The sequence below is a fragment of the Heloderma suspectum genome, chromosome 13 (assembly GCF_057233095.1).
Source record: "Heloderma suspectum isolate Gila_16-S chromosome 13, 16-S_ref, whole genome shotgun sequence".
NCBI lineage: Eukaryota > Metazoa > Chordata > Lepidosauria > Squamata > Helodermatidae > Heloderma > Heloderma suspectum.
The window spans coordinates 8471331-8496549 of record NC_139470.1 but is presented as its reverse complement, the minus strand read 5'-3'; the positions used below and the strand labels follow the sequence as shown (position 1 = coordinate 8496549).

Sequence of the window (25219 nt, the reverse complement as noted above, 5' to 3'; positions counted from 1 at the left end):
TTGTGATAGGGTATATGCATATTTGCGTAGCCTATCACGAAAAGACCAGGGACGCAAATGGCATCCTCTACGCCATTTGCGTCCCTGCTCTTTGCCATGATAGGCTATGTAAATATTTACATAGCCTATCATGAAAGGACCAGGGATGCAAATGGCATCCGCTACGCCGGATGCCATTTGCATCCGCACACCACCAGGGCAGCGAACAGAAGTCTGGCTGCGGATGGGCCTGGCCGGCAGCTCCGTGGAGCGGAGCCAGCCGGGGAGGATTCCAGCTGGGCGGAGGAACAGATTGCCTCCCCCCACAGACTCCCCAGGCCGATCAGTGAGTGGGGTTCGTACACCCCTAATGCAGACAAACTGGAGAGGGTTCAGAGGAGGGCAATGAAGATGATCAGGAGACTGGAAACAAAGCCCTATGAGGAGAGACTGAAAGAACTGGGAATGTTTAGCCTTGAGAAGAGGAGACTGAGAGGAGATAGGATAGCGCTCTTCAAGTACTTGTCACAGAGAGGAAGGCCAGGATCTCTTCTCCATCATCCCAGAGAGCAGGACACGGAATAATGGGCTCAAGTACAGGAAGCCAGATTCCGGCTGAACATCAGGAAAAACTTCTAGACTGTTAGATCAATACGACAATGAAACCCATTCCCTAGGGAGGTGGTGGGCTCTGCCACACTGGAGACATTCAAGATGAAGCTGGACAACCACTTGTCAGGGATGCTTTGACTTGGATTCCTGCATTGAGCAGGGGATTGGACTCCTGCATTGAGCAGGGGGTTGGTCTTGTAGGCCCCTTTTCCAACCCTACTATTCTATGATTCTATGAGTGTTTCAAGAAGAGAGAGATACAGACAAAGAGAGAGACACAGAGGGAGAGAGAGAATGTGAGAGCTGGCTATTAGACAGATAAACATATTCCTTTCTTATGTCAGGGCATATTATCTGTGATGCCATTAGACCTCTGGGTCGGCATAAAATATGCTTTATGGACTATTAAAAGATGCCAAAGTAGCTGCACTCATTAAAGAAATATAACCAAATAATTGAGACACTACAGCTTAATTGGTGCACTCCCCCATTTCTCTCTCTCTCTCTCTCTCTCTCTCTCTCTGCAAATGATAATTTGATGATTCCCTTGCCTTCCTTCCCTCCCTTTCCTCTGTTTCCTCTCAGGCTGAGCTCATGTCTATATAACTAGCCAGGACAATGAGGAATAGCTTGATGGATAATACAGCAGGAGCATTCTCTTGGTCTATGCCTTGCTCAAATTCCCTTCCATTTTTGATCCCTAAGGCCCCACACTGAAGAATGCATTGATTTTAATAACTGACAGGGGCCTGCCCAGTGTGGGATAGGGATGGGAGAGAAATTAGTTTGGTTTGAATTTTAATACATATAGACCTCACGTGCACTTCCCAAATGAATATGCACATTGGGATGCAACTTCCCTTTAGTTTTTGTACTTCTCCACATTTTGTGATGCAGTTCTCTGATTAAAAATGGCATGCCAAACTGCATGATAAGGGGAAATAGCACACAGGAAGCATATATATGGGGAATGCCTGCCGCTTTTTGTTAGGAGTGTATGAGAATTTCTGCTTTGCTTGCAAAACATGTGAGCATGCCCCATTTGAAGCCCACACATGACGGTGAGTGCAAGCACGTGTCCACTGAAATTTTTCACAAATTATCTAACACAAGCTCACATTCACCTCATTCCCAATTCCCAGTTTGATCTGTGCCATTTTCCTAATTTGCCCAAATTCCCTCAGTAAATGGAATCGGCCCCGCTTTCATTTTTGGAGGAAATCTGTGCACATTCTGGGAGATTTGTGCAAATTTAGGGGACATTTGCACAAATCATCCATTCAATCGCTGCCCGATTGTGCAAATTTCCTGTTTGCTCAAAGCGAACACCAATCACAAACGAAACAGGAATTGGGCACGAGATGAGTGGTGAGACAATGTTCAGAGAATCCTAGCAGTTTCAATTATCAAGTACTTTAAATAATGAAATAAATAATTTAATTACTATTTTTAAAAAATTAGGGATGGGCTCATTTGCCCATCCCTAATTTTTGTGCCCATGAAAATGTGCAGCAATGTTCAAGTGGACATCATCATCATCTTCCTCCTCATCATCATCAACAACATAATTGCAAACTGATATGGAAATGGGACAGAATGAATTTGTCCTTTAAAAAAATGTGCATGGTATAGAAAGTGAAATAGAGTGATTCATCCATCCCTGCTATGGAACCATTGATGATTCCCAACGATATTGCCACAGCCAGATGTGAACAAAGCCAGGGTGATGCCCATGGTGGATGTCCTCTTCTGCCCTGTATATCCACCTTGGACATTTGCCCTGGATATTCCACCATAGAGACTGATTTATGGACATCCCATTGCACCCAGGTACATCATTTAACTCTCTTCCCTTGAGGAGAAGAGGGAGAGGGAGAGGGAGAGGAGGCAACTGGGACCATGCAGAAAGCAATCTCTTCCCCAGCCTAAGCAACAGCAGTTTTCTTGGAGGGTATTTCTCTGAAGTCATGGGAACTAGATGCTGGATGCAGGTGGGCTGTTATGCAGACAGTGACATTAAGTAGCCCACCTGGATCCTGGGGTAGAAATAAGTATTCACATCTTGCAACTACCTGGTCAAGGAGGGAGATGGGAGTAACTTAACTGACCTCCCCCCAAATCCTGGAACTGAATGTTTGGATGGGGGTGGGGGAGTGGACAAAAGCAAGATCCAATTCCTCCACCCAGAAGACCCAGTTGTGTTAGCTTTTTAAAGAATGAGGTCAGTTAAGAACAAACATTACTAATGAAACAACAGTGGGAGAAAACATAAGGTATTTCAGCGTTGGATCTGGCTGTGCCATATACTGGAACTGGCTCCTTGCGCACTTGACTTTCTGTTGTGCCAATCCAAACTGGAACCAAGTCAGTCTACAGGAAATGAATGAGTTTATAGTAGTGCTGTCACCAAACTTTGACTCACTCAGCTCAGATGATGAATTTGAATTGACTATAAGGAAGGCTGAGCGCCGAAGAATCGATGCCTTCGAACTGTGGTGCTGGAGAAGACGCTTACGAGTCCCCTGGACTGCAAGGAGGTCCAATCAGTCCATCCTAAAGGAAATCAACCCTGACTGCTCATTGGAAGGACAGATACTGAAGCTGAAGCTCAAATATTTTGAGAGAGCTTCGGCTATTGGGCGGTATAGAAATGAAATAAATAAATAAATATTTTGGCCACCTAATGCAAAGACAAAAGTCACTGGAAAAGACCCTGATGCTGGGAAAGACTGAAGGCAAAAGGAGAAGGGGACGGCAGAGGATGAGATGGCTAGATAGCATCACCGATGCAATGAATATGGACTTGAGCACGCTCTGGGAGAGAGCGGAGGACAGGAAGGCCTGGTGTGCTATGGTCCATGGGGTCACGAAGAGTCGGACAAGACTGAACGACTGAACAACTGCATTACCATTTTCCCCCAAACATCCTTCAGCTGAAATCGGTACATCTTGCCTGCCTCCCCCCCTCCCTCCTTGGCACTTCAAGTTACAGGAAGCCAGATTCTGGATGAACATCAGGAAAACCTTCCTGACAGTTAGAGCAATACGACAATGGAACCAATCACCTAGGGAGGTGGTGGGCTGTCCTCCACTGGAGGCATTCAAGACGAGGCTGGACAGCCATCTGTCAAGGATGCTTTGTCTTGGATTCCTGCAATGAGCAGGGAGTTGGACTCAATAGTCTTATAGGCCTCTTCCAACACTATGATTCTATGAACTCTGCAAGGACAGTAGCCAAGCAACATGAACCCTGGGAAATGTAGTTTCTAAGGCACCTAACCATACTAAGGAGCCTGGGAGAATGCCCTTATTTATTTTATTCATTTATTTATTTATTACATTTACGTCCCACCTTTTTCCATCATGGAGCTCAAGCTGGCTCCATGTGGTTCCCAGGTGGTCTCCCCTCCAAGCATGGGCCAGTCCCAGACCTGCTTAGCTTCAGTAAGGTGGCTGCCTCATGCACCTTCAGACTGTGCCTTTACTTCATTCAGGTCACTAGGGAGGGAGGACTTGCAGAGAGGGTTCCAGCAAGTCTTCTTTCGTGCCACTTCCATCATGAGGAAGAAAACTGGGGGTACGCTGCTACTCAAGAGGTATTCAGAATCCATCATGCTCCACATGATCTCAGTGTCTGAATTATGGAACTGTGATTTCAGATTTTTTGGAGGATAGCTTGGTTCGCTGAGCCCAATTCCAAACCAATCGGAGGAGAGTTTACCAATTGCTACACTGTGGAATAGAGGCAATTGGCACAGGCTAACCTGCCTGTGCCGTTCACCATTTTGAGCAGATACCTGAAGGCAGCACACTGCTGCAGGTGAGGATCTTTGGGTGGTGGCCAAGGAAACCTCTGGAACACACATGGAAGAGGCTGAATGCCTAGTCTTCCCTGCCCCCTCCCAGCAGGGGAAATACTTTTCAGTTACAGATCTGGAGTTTGCCAAAAATTATTATTCATGGTGCCGTGAAACGATTAGCACTTAGCGCTCTGTGAAAATTGCTTTGCTTTGCTCTCCCTGCCATCAGCCCATCATGTCAGGAAATAATAAGGCATGCAGGTGATCTCTCCCTTCTGCGAGGGACATCTCGCTCAAGCTTTTTGATGGCTGAAGTTGTTTGTCATGTAAGTTGTACTTTTTATTAGCTGCATTAGCAGGAAGCCAGAGGACTAGCTCTTCTTTTCTGAGGAGATGGGAAAGGAAGGAATAAATGGACACTGGATGGAGCGAGAGGGGCAGGAACTAGCCCGAGAACATGCCCATTGCTTTGGTAGGCCTTCCCCAACTTGGTGCCGCCCATCTATCTCAGACCAAGGCTCTGCTCAAGTTCAACCAGGAAGGCCATTGACAACAACTGACAGAAGGATTGTCAGAAGGGGAGTTGTCATCCAGCACATATGGAGAGCACCAGGTTGGGTAAAGCTGACCTAGGTCATCAACAGAAGCTCTGCTCTGGGATGCCAATGTTCACAAATGAGGCAGATGTAGAGATGTGTGAATCAGCAAAACTCAAGCTCACAGAAGTTCTCCACATTCCATCTCAAAGCTCAATCCAGCTTGAGTCCAGAATCAGATTGCAAGCCTTGTTTGTTTGTTTGTTTGTTGCATGAAAATCCATGCCTATCTTCATGCATATTTTTTCCAAATGTACAGATCGATGGTGCACATCCTTGAAATGTATGTAAAGCTCATTTGTGCACATTTTTCAAAAGTACGCATTTTTTCATGCACATTTTTCAAATGTGTGCATGCTGTCAAACACATGGGGGGGGGCAAATTGCATTGCAAGCTCAGAAATGCATGGTATATAGCAGATTGTGTCTGAGACTATGTTCAGTCTGGAACGTGCAAACTGGGTAAAATCCTGATAAAAAATGAACTAAAATGCATTTATCATACACCCCTAGATGGTATATGCTTATATGGGCCCTCTTCTGTGATGGCTCTCTGATTATGGAATACCTTCTCTAGTGACACTAGTTTAATATTTGCTCTTCTACCTTTTAGTGCCACCTTAAAGATATTTTCTTCTCTTAAACTTTTGGCAATTAATAATGCAACCGTCCTTCATTTGTTGCCAGCCCATTTTGTGGCTGCTGGTTCTGTCACCCTTTTGTAGGGATGGGGGAGAGAAATCCTCCACGGACCCCAGTGAGGCTGGATTCAAAAGAATCTGACCACCTGGAGTCCGTGGAGGCTTGGAAGACTTACCTCTGCCTCCTGGAGACATCCTCGTCGGCTGGATCCTCCGGATCCTCCCTGATCCTGATCCCGGTGGCGGTTCAGTGGCGGTTTGGCGGTGGCGGCCAGTCTTCCGACCAGCTGCCGCCGCCGCCATTTCTAAGTTAAAAAAAAAAAACGTGATAGGCTATATAAAGATTTACGTAGCCTATCACGGCTAGATTTTCAAAAAACACCATGATAGGCCACGTAAATCTTTACGTAACCTATCATGGCTGACTTTGAAAAAAAAAAAGCACGTACGCAAATGGCGGCGCCCATGGGCGCCGCCATTTGCGTTCCTTATTTTGGCACGGGTAGTCTACGTAAAGATTTATGTAGACTACGGCGAAAATAAGGGCAACGCAAATAGCGTTGCCCTTATTTTGGCCATAGTCTATGTAAATCTTTACGTAGACTACCCGTGCCAAAATAAGGAACGCAAATGGCGGCGCCCATGGGCGCCGCCATTTGCATACGCGCTTTTTTTCCCCCCAAAGTCAGACGTGATAGGCTACGTAAAGATTTATGTAGCCTATCACGTGTTTTTTTTTTTTTAACCTTCCCGGAAGAACTTTCGCGGCCGGAGAGGCGGGGCGCTCTCCCCAGGCCAGGATTTCGGCGGGGAGGGACGGAGCGCCTCCCCACCCGCCAAGAATTTCAGGGGGAGAAACGGAGCGCCTCCCCCACACCGCAAAGCAAGCTGCGGGACCAGGTAAGGGACTTTCGTCCATCCCTAGAAAAAAAAAGCGTGTACGTAATTGGCAGCGCCCATGGGCGCCGCCATTTGCGTTCCTTATTTTGGCACGTGTAGTCTACATAAATATTTACGTAGACTACGGCGAAAATAAGGGGAATGCAAATAGCATAGACGCTAAGCAATTTGCGTTCCCCTTATTTTCACCATAGTCTACGTAAATCTTTACGTAGACTACACGTGCCAAAATAAGGAACGCAAATGGTGGCGCCCATGGGTGCCGCCATTTGCGTACACGCTTTTTTTTTTTCCAAAGTCAGCCGTGATAGGCTACATAAACATTTACGTAGCTTATCACGGCTGACTGCAGGGATGCAAACGGCGGCGGCTATGGCCTCACCATTTGCGTCCCGGCAGGAGAGGAGGTTTCGCAGCTGGAGGGACAGGGCACCTCCCCCCCGGCCAGAATTTCAGGGGGGGGGACGGGCGCCTCCACCCCGGCCAGAATTTCAGGGGGAGGGATGGAGCGCCTCCCCCCCACCGCGAATCAAGCTTCGGGATCAGGTAAGTGACTTTCGTACATCCCTAGACAATACACTAAATGTTATCTACTGAGGTAAATTGTGTAAATACTTGTGCAAATATTTACGTAATTGTAATTTATTTGACTATTTTTCCTCATGACAAAAAATATATATTCGCATCCGTCTGTGGGCGGATGATGGAACGAAAGGCATCTGACAATCCATGAAACACGGATGGAGTGGATTTTACACTGTCCGTACATCCACAGGGCAGCTTCTTATGTTCCTAAAAAATAAACACAATGCCTATTTAACTGAGTGCAAATGTCATTACAAAAAAATTCTTCGAACTGGTCAAGGCACTACGCATACCACGCAGATATGGGATTGGATCCAGATTTAGGCATGGGCAACTGGACTGATGGAAGGAGAATTCCTCCCCTGCCGATTTCCTCCAAACACATCAGTCCTTTCAGCCCCCTGAGAAAGCTATTCAGAAGGTCAGGGGACCCTGCTATGGTGTGTGCATGAGGGGGGACCCTCCCTGCCAAATCTGGCAGAGGCACTTTTTGTAAGAGGAGCCCTTCCATCAATTGCATCCAGATCCTCTGATTTATCTTATATTTATCTATGATAAATATAAAGGATTTATCTTTATCTATTTATCTTTATTTATCTACCCCCGGAATCTTTTATCTAAGATAAAATTTAACTTTTTTAGGCCTTAATTGTTAAAACTTGTGTTAGGGGTTCTTTTAGATCTTTGCACTGGTCCTGCCTTTTATCTTGGTTACTACTTTGGTTTAGAGATGCCTGTTCCTGGAAAATCTGACTCTTTAGGGGCTTGCCGGAGTTCCATAGCTCAGCTTGTGTTTGTGAGCCAAGCTGTGGGGTTCGCCTGAAGTTCAGGAATTTTCCCCTTATTTTCTTTTAATTTGTGGAAACAGACATTTGCGCAAATTGCAATTGCAATTTGCACAAATGTCTGTTTCCACAAATGATGATGATGATGATATGGAAAATCTGCTCATTGGCCCGACCTGAGCCGAAGTCCAGGTAGACCAAGCCAATGAAAGCTTGTCAAGCCCTCCCTAGGGATGGCAGAAAATTCCGCCATGGATCTCGGTGAGGCCGAATGCCAGTGCATTCGGCCCCCCAAAATCTGTGGCGGAACAGCCTGCCACCCCCCTGCCACCCCATGGATCCCCCCTGCGGATCCAGCGGCGGCTGCGGTGGCGGCAGCGGCGGAGGCGGCTGGTCTTCCGACCAGTTGCCACCGCCGCCATTTGCAGTTTTTTGTTTTTTATTTTACAGAGACGTGATAGGCTACGTAAGTTTTTACATAGCCTAAAACATTTGGGTTAAAAAAAAAAGGTGTACGCAAATGTTTTTTTTACCCAGACGTGATAGGCTACGTAAGTTTTTACGTAGCCTAAAACATCTGGGTAAAAAAAAAAGGTGTACGCAAATGGGAGCGGCTACGGCCGCTGCCATTTGCATTCCTTATTTTGGGCCATCTTAGTCTATGTAAATATTTACGTAGACTAAGACGGCGAACATAACGGGAACGCAAATAGCATCCCCTACGCTATTTGCGTTCACCTTATCTTCACCATCTTAGTCTACGTAAATATTTTCATAGATTAAGATGGCCCAAAATAAGAAATGCAAATGGCGGCGGCTGTAGCCGCCGCCATTTGCGTACATGGTTTGTTTGTTTTTCCCAGAGCCCTCCCCGGCCAGAAATCCATCTGCGGATGGCTCTGGCCTGGCTGGGCCTGGCCGGCTGCTCCGCGGAGCTGCCGCGGAGCATAGCCGGCCGTGGAGGATTCTGGGGGGGAGGAACAGATCGCCTCCCCCCCCCCGTCGAGGATTCCGGGGGGAGGGACGGAACGCCTCCCCCCCCACCATCAACATAATCCGCAAAAGGTAAATGACTTTCGTACATCCCTAGCCCTCCCCCCTGATTCCTCTGATATCCCTTCTTCAGTTTTATTCTCTTTTAAACTTACGGTTTTATGCTTTGTTTTACGATGTTATTGTATTTTATGCTTTGAAGCGTTCTCTTGTAAACTGCCAAATGAGTTTCAGCTAATGGGTGGCATAGAAATGAAATAAATAAACAAGATTTGTAAATGTATATGCTTTCAAAATTATTGTAAGATGCCCTAGAGGCCATTTGGGGGACCAAAAGGTGAGGTGGAAATTATTTTATGCTTGCGCTCTCTCTCTCTTTCTCTCTCTCTCTCTCTCATGGATAAAATGTTTAATTTGAGTATTCAGGTTTAGAACATTAGGGATGAGATCATATGTTCAAAGACCGCTGTTTTAGACTTTTTAAAATCAGGGGGTGGAGGGGAGAATCCCAATCAATAAATCAGAATTGACTAAATGCCAACATTTCAAAGAAATGGGAAATTGATTTTCCTAAGAGTTTGTTGTAGAAATCTCCCCTCAAGTTTTTTTTTCTTCCCTCTGAAACAAAGGAAATATATATCCACATATACCTCGAGTTAAGCTATTGCTGTTTTTTGAGCTTTTTCTGCACAACACCAAAATCAATAGTATTCTTTCACTGAAAGCTGACTGTGATGTTTTGTGTGATCACCTGAATTCCAATGGGGGTGGGGGGATGCTGAGAATTAATCACTTCTAGGGAGTGCGGAGGGATGTCACTTCCACGTTTCCAGCTTGGGGAAATGTTCAGATTTTGTAAGCATGGTGATTTGACAAAAGAAAATAGGGGGGAAAGTATACATGTTTACATATTTTGCAAGTTCGTGGGGCGGGGGGTGATGATGTGAATGAAAACGCTTTCCTCCCTTTCTAAAAGAATAGTATAGTAAGGGGCAATTCAACGATCAAAGGATGGATTATAATGTTCTTATGCAGTAGGGATGTCGGAGAATTTCTCCACGAATCTCCAGGAGGCCTCCGGGATAGCGTTGCCCTTATTTTCGCTGTAGTCTACGTAAATCTTTACGTAGACTACCCGTGCCCAAATAAGGAACACAAATGGCGACGCCCATGGGCGCCGCCATTTGCGTACGCGCTTTTTTTTCCCCCAAAGTCAGCCGTGATAGGCTACGTGAAGATTTACGTAGCCTATCATGGCTGACTTTGAAAATCTAGCCATGATAGGCTACGTAAATCTTTACGTAGCCTATCATGTTTTTTTTTACTTTACTTTTTTCTTTCGCGGCCGGGGAGATGGGGCGCTCCCCCCTGGCCAGAATTTCGGCGGGGAGGGATGGGGCGCCTCCCCCCCAGCCAGAATTTTGGCGGGGAGGGGCGGGGTGCCTCCCCACCCACAAAGAATTTCGGGGGTGAGAAACGGAGTGCCTCCCCCCCCAAAAAAAGCTGAGGGACCAGGTAAGGGACTTTTGTCCATCCCTATCATGCAGACAGACATAAGATTGGGTCCGGAGACTTAGGGCGCAATCTTATTGGGATAGGTGGCCACCTCCAAACTCGGAGGCAACCGCCTATCCAATGCAGGGCAGGAGCAGTGCACAGAGGATCATCCCCTCTGTGCTGCAGCTGCCCTACATTCAAAGCTAGACGGCCGATTTCAGCTAGAAAATCTAGATTTTCAGCTAGCCGCAGGAATGCGGAGTGGGGGGGGCGGACACCGGACAACGTGTTGGAAGCATTGGAATGGCACTTCGGGGGGCCCTCCCAGCTTCCCCCAGGAACGCCCCATTTTCACCTCTCCGCACTCCTCTTCCGAGGAGCCATTTGTGGCCATTAAGTTGCCATTTGTGGTTCCATTTGTGGCCATAAAGGTCTTAGTTTAAGCTAAATGCAGCCATTTACAGCTGCATTTACCTTAAACTAAGACCTTTACAGCTGCAAATGATGTAGTGGATGCCATTTGCATCCACAGTCAATCCACCAGCAAGGCTGAGCCAGTGATACAGCAATCAATGGCAGCCATATCGCTGGCGCTCCGGAGCCGGCCAGCAGGTCCGCAGAATTGCCACGGAGCAGAGCCAGCCGGGTAGGATTCCAGGGTGGAGGAACGGATTGCCTCCCCTGCCACGGACACCGCCCCCCAGACCCAGAGGTAAGCCCATCCCTAATCACTGGTGAGGATATTGGCAGTGGGGGCTGGTGGCTCCGATTTCGGTGGGTCAGTGAATCCATCCTGGGTTTCAGCCAGAACCAGCCAGAACTCTAAAGGAGCTCTCCAAGGTGTGGAATCTATTTGAGGGATAGGATTCAGCACCTCGGATAGCTGAATCCATAGACCTATACACAAAATACAGCCGTGAATCTTGCGTATAAGCCTATGGACACATAGACTTAGACGCAAGATTCATTACTCTATTTGCATCTAAGTCTATGGGCACATCCTCCCAATTGCCTTTTTTTTATTTTTTTTTAAGACATGGCAATCGGCAGGGACAGGGAGGAGGTGAACGGCTCTGGCTGGCAAGAAGCAGCCAAGTGCCGTTCTGCCTCCAGTCCTCCTGGAGCGGAGTGGTCCCAATACGCTGCGGGTTCCTGAGGCCAGATTCCAAAGAATCCAGCCTCATTTGAATCTGCAGCAGATTTCTCTGACATCCCTACTTTCGATGCACACCAGCTGGGATGTGCCTTCAGACACAGAACATCTCCCTGGCCTTTCTGAACTGCGATTGGCTTGGCTTGCCGATGCTGCTGACAAGGGTGCTGATTGTAGCTGTGTTTTCTCATAACAACACTCATCCATTAGCTGCTGGACCAGAACCAATATTTCACAGAGTCCATAGAGTACCAAGTAGATGGTTGCAACTTGTACGGAGAGGTGGTGTTCCCTCCCCCCACACACACACTCTAAAAGCATTTTTGAACATCAGCCATGATCACTGTCTTCCCTCCTCCCATTGCTTGGTGAAGCTCCATGACCAAATGTCTTCCATCTTCTTTCATCAAGAAGGCCCTGGTTCTAGGGAGACATGGTTTTGATGGAATGCATGAGGTTGCCTGGGGTGGGGTGGGGGATAGGGGTAGATCAGGAACCTACACAGGGCAAGGAGATTAAGATTCAGCCTCATGAGGACAGAAAGCTTGCCCGCAACTGTTGAAAATGGGGGGTCCAAGTCAAAGGAGCAATCGAGGGGAGTTTTATGTCTGTTCCTGGGAATTGATGCCTGAGTCTATCCTAAGTCTTGGGAGTTTTAAGGAATGGAAAGAAAGGGAAGGTTGCACTCATTCCCTGCTTGTGGGTTCCTGGTCGACAGCTGGTTGGCCACTGTGTGACAGAATGCTGGACTAGATGGACCCATGGTCTGATCCAGCAGGGCTCTTCTTATGTTCTTATGAAGGTGAAGGATACCCAAGCAAGACCAAAGGAGCCAAAGAAAAGAAACCAGGGAGAGCTGCAGTAAGACTGGCAAGGTAGAATAACAGAACCTTCAAAGTTTAGAATTGAAAGGACCTTGGAGGTCAACCAGTCCAATCCCCTGCTCTGTTCAGTTGCACATACTATGGCTTGATTTCAGTAGGAGCTTGAGGCCCAAGGGCAGTGCCAAAGGATTCATGAAAAAGATGAACTTATTGGGGTAGGGTTATGAGAGAGAATGTGTCTGGGGAGAGAGAAAGGTAGAGATGCTGCTCTTGGGTGGGTCTCTATCCCTGAACATAACCACTGTTGTACTGAGCATAAAGAAGAAGGGACCACCTTGTATGCTGCCCTGAAGTCTTTGGAGGAAGCATGGCTGCAGCATAACCAAGAAATGGAATCAAAATTTGGGATACGCAGATGAAAAGGTGGGTCTGTGCAAATGAAGGGACTGGCTTAGTTCTCAGTGGCTCCCATTGAGTTCTATGGTATAAAAGGTATGGACTGCTCCCTGGGAGACAGGTAAGGGAGCAAAGGCCTGCACACTAGTCTTGATCAGTCCTGAAGCCTCCATTGAGAAGGGTCCAAAGGATGTGTGCAATCCATCCCTAGAAAGTACCACCTTCAGATCAGGGAAGTTGGAGGAATCCATTTTGGGGGTGGAGTTCAATGTGTTTTTGTTGGCTCCCCTCCCCCCGGGACTATGATCCATTTTCTGCTAACTGGCCTGACTTGGTCTACAGCAAGTCAGGCCAGGTAGCGGATGTTCCATGTTTTTTGTTTGCACAAATTGCAGCTGCAATTTGCAGAAATTTGCATAATTTGTGCAAATGGAGCAAAGCACGGCCACAATTTGTGCAAGTCCCTACTTGTGCAAATTGTGGCTGACACCCCACCCACAAACCTCCAAATGCAAAAAAAAAGTCCCCGGAGTTCAGGGAAAACCCATGGCTCAGCTCACAAATGCAAGCCGAGTTGGGCGGACAGCGAAAGTCCGCTGAGCCCATGAAGGGCTGGATTTCCAAATGATGGCCACCCCTCCTTCAGATATGGCAATGCACCACCTTCAATGAAGAAAAGAGGAAGGAGCATAACTCAGGGATGAAAGGCATGTTTTGCATGCAAAAGGTCCCAAATTCAGTATCCAGCATCTCCAGGTGGTGCAATATAGGATTATTGTCTGAAAGTGCAAAGAGCTGCTGCTGAACAGTGTGGACAGTATGAGAGTAGATGGCTCCGTCATTTGGCTCAAGACAAAATGGCTCAGTCTCCTGAATCTGCTCTTAATAATGGCACTTTGCTTCATAATAATAACAGCTGGAATAATTCTATGCCCTTAAACTGAGAGAATAATGTTTCTGAGCCTGTAGTCCAATTATCCGTGGATTTGCATACATTCATACAGTGTTGGCACATCCGGCATTTAGATGCAATAATGTAGTTCGCCCTTCATTAGAAAATATAATTGTCTCTTTCCCTTGCATAGCCCCTCGCAGCCCCACAAATCCTGATGAACGTCTACCAGGGTTCAAAGGGGACCCAAAATGGGATTCATGCTTCTGTTTCTGCCACAGACATCTCTTTAAATTGCAGGGGAAAGACACATGCCAACAATTCGTTTGTCTGGAGCATTAAGGGATGGAGAGTCAGTATGGTGAAGCCATCAAAATTATGATCTACTGCTGTAGTGAATATCAATGGACTCTGACTAATGGTAAGTGAAAGCAAACATATTGTTGCTTTACATGCAACCTGGCAGCCCATGACTGCTAATGATGCCTTGAATCTTTGAAATGCCTCTGGGGAGGTTTCTGAAGAATACTTCAGAATTTGTCCCCACCCAAATTTTTCCCCAGACCTTGGAATCCCAAATGACCTGGTCTGGTTTCCATGGTGATGCCAAAGCATCGGGAATCTGACTTTCTTCACATGTCTGAATTTGCCACACATGCAATCATAGAGTTGGAAAGGACCTTGGAGATTATCCACTCCATCCCCTTGCTCAATGCAGGATCTGCAATGCAGGATGCAACCGCCACATTCCTGACAGGTAGCTGGCCAGCCTTGGCTCAAATTCCTCCAGTGAAAGTGAATCCATCACATCTTGCAGCAAATCTGTTGTACTGTCAGACAGCTCTTACCAGTAGGATGTTCCTTGGAGTTTTTAGCCATTGGTTTTAGTTCATCCCTCTGGAGTGACAGAGAACAAGTCTGCACCATCTTCTGCATGACAACCCTTCAGTTGAAGACCACGATCATGTCTCCTCTTAATCTTCTCTTCTCCACCCAGCACTTTCAATTGTCCCTTGTAGGACTTGGTCTCCAGACTCCTCACCATCCTGGTCACTCTGTGCTGGACACACTCCTTTCAGTTCCTTCCATTCCTCTGTATATTTTCTAGGGATGTATGAGAAAGTCAATTCAGTTTGGTTTTGATTGGGATTTACCCAGTTCACATTATCTGGGCCAAACACAGACTCGGTGGTAATCTGTGGTTGAAGCCCGAACATTTCCAAGCTTGTGATGCGATCTGTGGACTAAAAAAAATGCATTCAACGGCATGCATACATTTGAAAAATGCACATGAAACAATGTGTACTTTTGAAAAATGTGCACAGACATGCTTTAATCAATGGGAGAAGAATGCGTACATTTCAAAGATGCTGACAATTGATGTGTACATTTGGAAAAATATGCACAGAATGTGCATGGATTTTTATGTGAAAAGAAAAGAAAAAACCCACAAAGCTTGCAATCTGAATGGGCTGGAGTCAGAATGAGCTTCGAGATGGAATTCAGAGAAGTTCAGTGAGCTCGAGTTTTGCTGATTTTCACATCCATAACCTTTTCCTCATGGTGCCATGTGCATATTCATAAAATACTGGCCAAAACACACACATACACCCCAAAACCCCACCACCATGCATTCATGGTTGCGATCATATAGAACATAGAATCATAGAATAGTAGGGTTGGAAGGGGCCTACAAGACCATCGAGTCCAACCCCCTGCTCAATGCAGGAATCCAAGTCAGAGCATCCCCGACAGATGGCTGTCCAGCCTCGTCTTGAATGCCTCCAGTGTGGGAGAGCCCACCACCTCCCTAGGGAATGGGTTCCATTGCCATATTGCTCTAACAGCCAGGAAGTTTCTCCTGATGATCAGCCATAATCTGGCTTCCTGTCACTTGAGCCAATTATTCCGTGTCCTGCTCTCTGGGATGATCGAGAACGTAGGGGTGGACTAAAGTCACTTACCTTTCGTCGAAGCTTGTTCGCGGTGGGGGGGAGGCGCTTCGCTGCTCCCCCCGCGAAGTTCAGGCCGGGGAGGAAGCTTCCCGCCTCGCCCGGCCGCGAACTCGAAAGTTTTTTTTAAAAAAAAAAACGCCCCCATGATAGGCTATGTGACGATTAACGTAGCCTATCACGGCTAGATCTGCAAAGTCACCCGTGATAGGCTACGTGACGATTGACGTAGCCTATCACGGTTGACTTTGCAAATCTAGCTGTGATAGGCTACGTTAATCATCACGTAGCCTATCACGGGGGCGTTTTTTTTTTCTTTTATTGGAATGGCGGCGGCGGCAGCTGGTCGAAAGACCGGCTGCCGCTCCCGCCCCGCACGAACACCTGCCGAACCGCCAGCCGGACCCGCCGCCGGGAGGGACATTCAGCGAAGGTAAGTCCCGTCCCGGGGGTGTGTGCGGGGGGCAGGGGGGCGGAGGATTTCTCCCCGAAACTTGTTCGGGGGGCCGAACACGTTGGCGCTCGGCCCCCTGAAGTTTCGGGGAGAAATTCTCCGCCATCCCTATCGAGAAGAGATCCTGGCCTTCTTCTCTGTGACAGCCTTTCAAGTACTTGAAGAGCGCTATCCTATCTCCCCTCAGACTTCTCTTCTCAAGGCTAAACATGCCCAGTTCTTTCAGTTTCTCTTTATAGGGCTTTGTTTCTAGTCCCCTGATCATCTTTGTTGCCCTCCTCTGAACCCTCTCCAGCTTGTCTGCATCCTTCTTAAAGTCCGGTGCCCAGAACTGGACACAGTACTCCAGATGAGGCCTAACCAGTGCTGAGTAGAGGGGAACTAGTACTTCCTGGGATTTGGAAGCTATGCTTCTATTAATGCAACGCAAAATAGCATTTGCCTTTTTTGCAGCCACATCACATTGTTGGCTCATCTTCAGCTTGTGATCAACAACAATTCCAAGATCCTTCTTGTTTGTAGTGTTGTTGAACCACATATCCCCCATCGTGTAACTGTGCATTTAGTTTCTTTTTCCTAGGTGCAGAACTTGGCATTTATCCCTATGAAATGTCATTCTGTTGTTTTCTGCCCAGCACTCCAGCCTATCAAGATCCCTTTGAATTTTGTTTCTCCCTTCCAAGATGATTGCTTTGACATTGTTTCTGAGCAGTCTTTTGTCATCATGCATATGCACAATCATAAAACACAGCAAAAAAAAAGTCATCTTGATGTGCTCGTATGTATGTGTGGGAGGACCAGGGATGCTCAAGCTTCCTGAAATTCTCTGAACTTCACTTCAAAGCTTGGTTTTCCTCTCTCCCATTATTGTTTGCAACCTGTTTTGGGGGTTTGTTTGAAGTATATGAAGAAACGTGTGGATTTTAATGAGTTCTGATCAAAAAAGGAACCCAATGAAACGGTCACCCATACCTTGCCCTGACAGCATGTGTTCTGCCACATGCATCTCCAGCAGTTCTGCACACGATCTGCTGGTGTGTTCCACTGACATTAGCGCATCTCTATGGCACTCCACATATGCAATCAATATTTCATTAGTGCCGTGGGATTCCCCGGCTCGCTACATCTTCTTTTACAGGGACTGTCACATTTAATTTCTGCATCTAGTTGTCTTCAAATGCCTAATGGCCAGTTGGTTTAAGGAAACTGCTCTACTAATTTTCTAATAATGCATACGGTTAGAGGGCAAAGGGGGAGAACTTGGGGAGGAACATTAAATCACCAGTGGTCCCAGAGCTGATTCTAGCTAGAGAAACTGATTGATCAGCCCCAGAAAAGCCGTTCCTTAAGAAACGGAGTAAGGAGGTGGCTTCGAACTCATATCATTTGTTTATGGTATTTATTAATGTACTGTACTTTTAAACCGCCCAATTGCCACAGTTCTCTGGGAGGTGTGCAATATGTTAAAATCCAGGTGCAAACATTAAAACAAGGTAAAACAAAAGCGGCAGAGAATGAAACCATTACAGCATCACAAAACTGAATTAAAACCATCAGCAAAAGAAACGCACTGAAAACAGTTCTTCAAATGCCTGGGAAAATAAAAAGGTTTTCACTCAGCACTGGGAAGACCACAGCATAGGTGCCAGGCAAGACTCTCTCATTTAATCCAGCATGGCTCTTCTTAAGTTTCTGTGTTAACCCTGGACAGTTAGCATAGACGATACTGAGCAACACGGAGCAATCATCCAGCTTGGGGCAATATGCAATGGTGTTATTCTGCAAACTGATCAAAATGAACTGAAATGAATTTCTCATACATCCCGGGGGGGGGGGGGGGGGCTCTCTGAGTTGAAGTTAGCAGGGGCCTGGATGTCATTCTGGGAGAATGAGCTAGAAGGACCTTGATGGAACTCCCCCATGTCTATATCTATCTATATCTATATCAGGGTTGGACTCGATGGTCTTATAGGCCCCTTCCAACCCTACTACTATTCTATGATTCTATATCTATATCTAGCTCTAGCGATCTAGCTATCATCAATCTCCATCAACATTTTTTTTCAGAGCTAAGTGTGACATGATTCCAATTCCACAATCTTGGCCTTTGCTTCTTTCTCATATAACTTGATGGACAACTTCATTGATTCCTCTCACCATTCCTGTAGCTGAGTGGGAACTGTAGTTTCACCTTCTGATCTTGCTTCATTCCTCCCACCCCACCACCAAAAAACAAGGCTGAACATGATCAGAATTCTTTCTCCTGAAAATTGTTGTTTTATTTTGTTTTATTTCATTTCTATACTGATGGCCAAAGCTGGGGTGGGTGAGTGAGAAGATTGCTATGCAAAATATTAATGTGAAGCTTTAGTTCCCCACTTAGTAGTTATATTTATTTTAGTTTTATTTATTTATTTAAAATGTTTCTGGACCACCTTTCCGGGCAGAAGCCCTCCCAAGGCTGCTTACAACAATAAAATACATAAAAAAGTAAAAATATTAAAAGTGATTAAAAAAACATAAAAACAATAAAACAGCAATAAAAACAACAATAAAACCAAGAACGATGTTAACAGCAGTAACAGCAACAATAGCAGTCATATCAATAGAAGGCCAAGGTAAAATAATATGTTTTCAAGGCCTTTCTTGAAAGTCTGCAATGACAGAGCATGGGGGACCTCCAATGGCAGCTTGTCCCAAAGGTGCGGGGCCACTTCAGAGAAGGCCCTCTCACGTGTGTTCATCTAGTTATAAGCAGAAGCTGAGAACAAACAAAAATGGAAGGTCTGCACCGTGAAAATTCTTCTTTAAAGTCCCCATGAAAATGTGTACGTCCTTTTCTGTGCATTTCTCCTGATGCGTGCATTTTGTATGCAATTTTGCCTAACATGCACATAATTTGAAAGGGCTTTTCCTAATATTTATTTATTCATTCATTCATTCATTACATTTCTAAACTGCCCGATAGCCAAAGGCAGATCACAACAATGAAAACTATCCAACACAACATGATAAAACGTAATACAGAATTCTGAAAAGTTTAAAACGGCTGCATGAAACCAAATGGAACATCAGCAGCAGTGTAAGAAGTTGAAAGAAAGAAAGAAAGAAAGAAAGAAAGAAAGAAAGAAAGAAAGAAAGAAAGAGTAACAGATTTTAAAACAACAGAAAGTGAAGGACTAAAATGCCTGGGAAAATAAAGTCTTCACCTAGCACTAGGGATGTCAGAGGATTCCATCTTTGGGGCGGGGGGGGGAGCTCGGTGAGCTTTCATTGGCTTGACCCCCTGGGCTTCATTTGGTTTTCCACTAGCTGGCCTGACTTGGTCTGCTGGGCAAGCTAGCCGATTTTCCATATTTTTAAAAGTTGTGCAAATGGCGTAAATGTGTTAAATTTGAGTAATTTGTGCAACGTATGGCTGTAATTTGCACAAATCATGCATATCCCTGCCACAATTTGCACAAATTACACAAATTACACAAATCACAACTGCAATTTGTGCAAATTTCATTAAAAAAACAAAACGGAAGAAGTTCCCAGAGTTTGCGGATCCCGCAGCTCGATTCACGAATGCATGCCAGGTCTGGAGCACCACAGAACTCCAGCAAACCAAACCCAAAGGGGCTGGGTTTCCCAGCAACTGACATCCCTAAACCAAAGTAGTAACCAAGATAAAAAGCCATGACCAGAGATATAACAAAAAATGATCCAGCAGGGCCCTTGCATTTTTAATTCCTCCTTCACTCAATCTATTGGTTTTGTGGACTGACTATTTTAAGCAGCTCACTGGTGTGAAATCTCTAGGGAAACCCTGAGAAAGATTTAAAGGATGAGGCAGTGGGAAGGGAATAAAATATCTCTGCTTTGGGCATGATGTCCTCTTTAGAGGAATTTTAGGAGAAGATACGGCTGATAATTTGTTAGGGACAGCAGAAGCAGAATGCCAATAATAACTACTGCTGAATTACCAGTGTTGGAGTAAATGGAGACAGATGTTGATGATCCTATGGATTTTCCTAAGAATTATATGGAGGATTAGGGATTTTATCTTGTGTGACACCAAATGGCTGACGAGTCTCCAAGGAAGATAGGTTTTGTCTTGTTTTTAGTAAGGCTGTATTGAATATTCTCTGTTTAGGCTGTATCCCTCCAGCTAGCCATGCTGGCTAGGGAATGCTGGGAGTTGTAGGCAGACTTTTTTCTGCCTAAACAGGCATAGGGTTGCACCCAGACAATCTTATTTCTCGGCAGAAAGTAACTATTTCAGTAGGTTGGGAAATTTGCCTGGAAAAAATAGACTTTGTTAGAATACTCACCTTTTTTCATGGAATCATAGAGTTTGAAGAGGTCATTCAGGCCATCAATCAACCCCCTGCTCAGTAGTCCATCTCAGTAGGTCAGTATTGTTCACTGCCATTCCCCCCTGGCTGCTGCTGCTTCCTCCTTCTTCAGGTTGCTTCATGGGGTTTCCTCCATCCAGGCAGGAATCACCTAGTGAATGGGAGGACATCACTGGGGATAGGAAAACTCACCCCTGTCTGCCTCTCATGCTGTTCGATGGACCCCTGCTGACTGCCTGACCCTGTTGGTCTGTGGGCTCCAGGCGAGCAGCGTGTGACCACCCACTCCCTCGCAGAGCCGCCATTTTGCTCAAAATGGTGGTTTGTTCTTCTTATGCAAAGGGCTTTTTACGCAAACAGTGGCCATAAAGGGGGCATTTACCCAAAATTATAGGTGTAAATGACCATTTATGTCTGCAGTTTTGTGTAAATGGCTCCTTTATGGCCACCATTTGCATAAAAAGCCCCTTTACATAAAAAGAAAAAGTTGTCATTTTTTACACAAAATGGCAGCTTAGAGTGGGGACCCTGCACTTGCCTGACTTGGCACGTGCCAACTCAGGCCAGTCTGGCAGTCCGTGGACTGGAGTCTGGGAGGCCAAGCTGGGGGAGACTGCCAGGCTCCAACCCTCTCTTAGACTCCTGCGACATCCCTAGACGTCACATGCCACCACGTCACCAATCACGGACAAACCTGCTGATTTAATTTTCTTTCAGCAACTCCATTTTTGAATCTTAAGTTTCTTCTGTCCCATTTCTACATCAATTTGCAGATTTTTGTTTTTAAAAGGTCCACCCAACAACCTGCATGCATTTGGGGGCTCATTTTCTCCTAATATAAATGGTTTTGTACACAATGTTGCCTACTGTATGTGTTTTTACAAGCAGTTTCCCCTAAAATAAGGCATTTATTAAATTTTCCACAAATATATGAGTTTATGAGCATTTTTGATTGGAGAACTGCAACACACAATTCAGTGAAGTGCGAATACCAAAGGATATCTACATTTTGGTTCACACCTTGGTCTGGGAAGTGTGAATTAGGTTGGTTCGCATTAAAATTGTGAACTGAAAAAATTCCTCCTCCACCTCTAATGATGATGACAGCAGCAATGCCAAGTGAGGGCGATTGAAAGTGAGGGCAAGTGAAGGCAATTGGAATTAGTAAGCGAACTTTTTCACAAGGAATGTTGCTAAACCATACAAAATACTGCTGAAAATATCTGTGAACGACAATGAGTAGTTCTGACTCTGTTATGCCTTCAACCAAGCAATGAGGGATGGATTGGTTTGCTCAAAAGGATGAATTTGTTTTGGTGTCTGGACTTTACTGAAGGAAATAGCGAGGGAGACTCAAATATGGTATACAAGATGCTAAAACACTTAGGTTGCAATCCTATGCCCCCTGTGAAGATGTTCCAGGGGCCACAGGATTGTCTGGCTCTCACCCTCTGGGGGTGGAGAGAGAGGTCACACAAACACACTGCTACACAAAATTCATGGCAGCAAAAAAAAGTGCAGCTTAATTTGGCAATTGTAGTACTATTTATTTATTTATTTATTTATTTATTGCATTTCTATCCCACTTTTTTCCCTCTTGCAAGGAACCCAAGGTGGCTTATATTATCCTCCTCCTCTCCATTTTATCCTCACAACAACAACCCTGTGAGGTAGGTTGGGCTGAGAGTCTGTGACTGGCCCAAAGTCTCCCAGTGAGCTTCCATGGCCGAGTGGGGACTAGAACCCAGATCTCTGGATTCCCAGTCCAACACTCTCACCACCAGACCACACTGGGTCTCTGTAGCAGAGAGCCAGAAATTAGTGGCAAGTCTGTTTGGTGTGTGTGTGTGTGTTTGTGTGTGTGTGGCGGGGAGGGGGCGCTGCTGATGGTACTCCGTGGCATTCCACAGGGTGCTGCCACTGCCAGCATAAGTACAGACCACAGCAGGGGTAGAGAAGCAAAATGGCCCCTGAACCACCCAAAGTTGCCTACCACTGCATGAGATCCAAGCCTTCTGGTCCCCAAACACGCTCCAGTTACAGGGGGGATGTATGAACCCCTGGAGGTCTGGTAAATAAATTCACTATCATTGGTTGCAAATGGGAGAGAAGTAGGCCATAATAAAAAAGAAGTAACAGAACAGGAAGTAAGTGAAGTGATTCCAGGACAGAAGGAAGGGAAGAGAACACTGCTCCACCCTTAGAACCTCTTTGCCAGCGTGAGCCAGCAGGGCTTCAAATGTGGTGGTTCATCTACCTTCAGAGTTGCTGCCCGCTCTCCACAGGAATGCAGGGCCCAGGTGTTTGATGTGTCAGAAGAACACATGTCCTCTTTCACTGGGGGGGGGAGGACAAAAATACCCTGTACAATTTTCCTTGTACTCTTGGATCAGTACAAAAAGGTGTTGTTTGTTGTACAAGTAATTATCGTCGTACAGCTTAATGTACTGGGGACAAAAAGGAAAGCAATTTGATGCCAAAGCAATTTGGAACAGAACGCTGGGCAATGAGGAGGAGGCTCACACACGCACACACAAAACCCAGATTTGCACTTAGCACCCCTGAGCTGAGAAACCATTCCAGGCAGGCTCATCAAAGTGGCAGGATTGTGAGAGAGCATTTGAAATCTATTAGAAGGCCATTGTGAAAGCAGCTGAAATAAAAGGCTACCAGGAGGGGTATACTTGTGCGATTGCTGGTCCAAAACCCTTTCTTTCTCAAATGCTATTTTTGTTTTCTTGTCAATGATAGAGCTCAAATGCATAAAAGGGCTTTTAGACATTGCTATTTCTCATTATCAAGGTGGCAGTGCCCCCCTCCCCTCCCCGATCACCCCCTTCCTGCTGCTCCACACAGGTGTCTGTGCAATCACCTAGCTAGGTGATGTATGAGAAATTCATTTCAGTTTGTTTTCTGTGAGGATTTACCCAGTTTGCAGGTTCTGGACCGAACATGATCTTGGACGCTATCTGCCATCAAAGTCCGTACATTTCCAACCTTGCAATCTGATCCATGCGCCCCCAAAATTGCAAAGGTGTCCATTTGAAAAATGTGCACAAATTTCTGGACTGAAAATTTGTGGGCTGAAAATTTCTGGACCGAACATGGTCTTGGACCCTATCTGTGATCAAGGTCCATACATTTCAAACCTTGCAATCTGATCCATGCACCCCCAAAATTGCAAAGGTGTCCATTTGAAAAATGTGCACAAATTTCTGGACTGAAAATTTGTGGGCTAGGTGACATATGAGAAATTCATTTCAGTTTGTTTTCTGTGAGGATTTACCCAGTTTGCAGGTTCTGGACCGAACATGGTCTTAGACGCTATCTGCTGTCAATGTCCGTACATTTCAAACCTTGCAATCTGATCCTTGTTGTTGTTCAGTCGTTCAGTCGTGTCCAACTCTTCGTGACCCCATGGACCATAGCACGCCAGGCCTTCCTGTCCTGCGCTCTCTCCCGGAGCGTGCTCAAGTTTATATTCATTGCATCCGTGATGCTATCTAGCCATCTCATCCTCTGCCGTCCCCTTCTCCTTTTGCCTTCAGTCGTTCCCAGCATCAGGGTCTTTTCCAGAGAGTTTTCTCTTCACATTAGGTGGCCAAAATATTTGAGCTTCAGCTTCAGTATCTGTCCTTCCAATGAGCACTCAGCGTTGATTTCCTTTAGGATGGACTGATTTGACCTCGTTGAAGTCCAGTTTGCAGGTTCTGGACCGAACATGGTCTTAGACGCTATCTGCCGTCAAAGTCCGTACATTTCCAACCTTGCAATCTGATCCATGCGCCCCCAAAATTGCAAAGGTGTCCATTTGAAAAATGTGCACAAATTTCTGGACTGAAAATTTGTGGGCTGAAAATTTCTGGACCAAACACGGTCTTGGACCCTATCTGTGGTCAAAGTCCATACATTTCCAAACGTTCAATCTGATCCACGGACCAAAAAAAGGGCAAATGCATACATTTGAAAAATGTGCACAAATATGCTTTAATCAATGGGAGAAGAATGCATACATATCAAAGATGCGCACAGTCTATGTGTATTTTTGGGAAAATATGCACAAAAATGCACATGGATTTTCATGAGAAAAGAAAAGAAAAAAGCTTGCAATCTGATAGGACTCAAATCAGAACAAGCTTTGAGATGGAATTTGTAGAACTTCAGTGACGTTGGATGTTGCTGGAGAGCTAAGCACCTTGTCCTGTCTTGGACCACTTCATTTTCTACTATTCTAACCCCCTCCGCCACTACTGCCATTGGTCCAATTCCTCCATGGGTAGCATCTTCATGGAGGGTCAGTGAGAATTTTGTTTCAGTCTGGTTTGGATAGTAATTTACCAAAATTCACAAAGTTCTCCATATTCGGGGTGAAAAAAATGAGATAAAAAAAAAAAAAGAATGTGAGAGAAACCAACATTCACAGATTGGTCAACCAATGCCAAGGACTTTGACTGCTTTACTCTTAAAAGTCTGGTTTGGATTCCTGTGTATTCAATCGTGTCAGTGCTTGACAGCTACACACCAAGCAGATACATCATGGTCCCCTCCTTGCAGTGGTGCTATACCCATTGAATTTGGGTGGCGCAGAATAGATGGGCAAGTATTTTTTTTATGTACTTTATTGCTGTGAACAGCCTTGGGAGGGCTTCTCCCCTGAAAGGCGGCCAAGAATTTTTAAAAATAAAAATAAATCAAATAAGAATTTAGTTTCAGCTTGTTCTTTTATAAGAATTTACCAAAATTTTGTGGAGTTCACCATATTCAGGAAAGAACTTGAGTTTTTAAAATCTCAAGTTCTTTCCCCATGTTTCCCAAATATG

The 25219-nt window shown here is 45.6% G+C and overlaps 1 protein-coding gene across 1 annotated transcript in view; it reads right to left on the bottom strand.

Moving 5' to 3' along the window:
- Window positions 1–4049: 4049 nt before the first annotated feature.
- Window positions 4050–25219, bottom strand: part of LOC146336041 (uncharacterized) — a 78946-nt gene continuing 57776 nt past the window's right edge. The window contains 1 exon segment of the mRNA XM_084819260.1: window positions 4050–4323. Coding sequence (XP_084675386.1) covers window positions 4050–4323 — 274 coding nt within the window.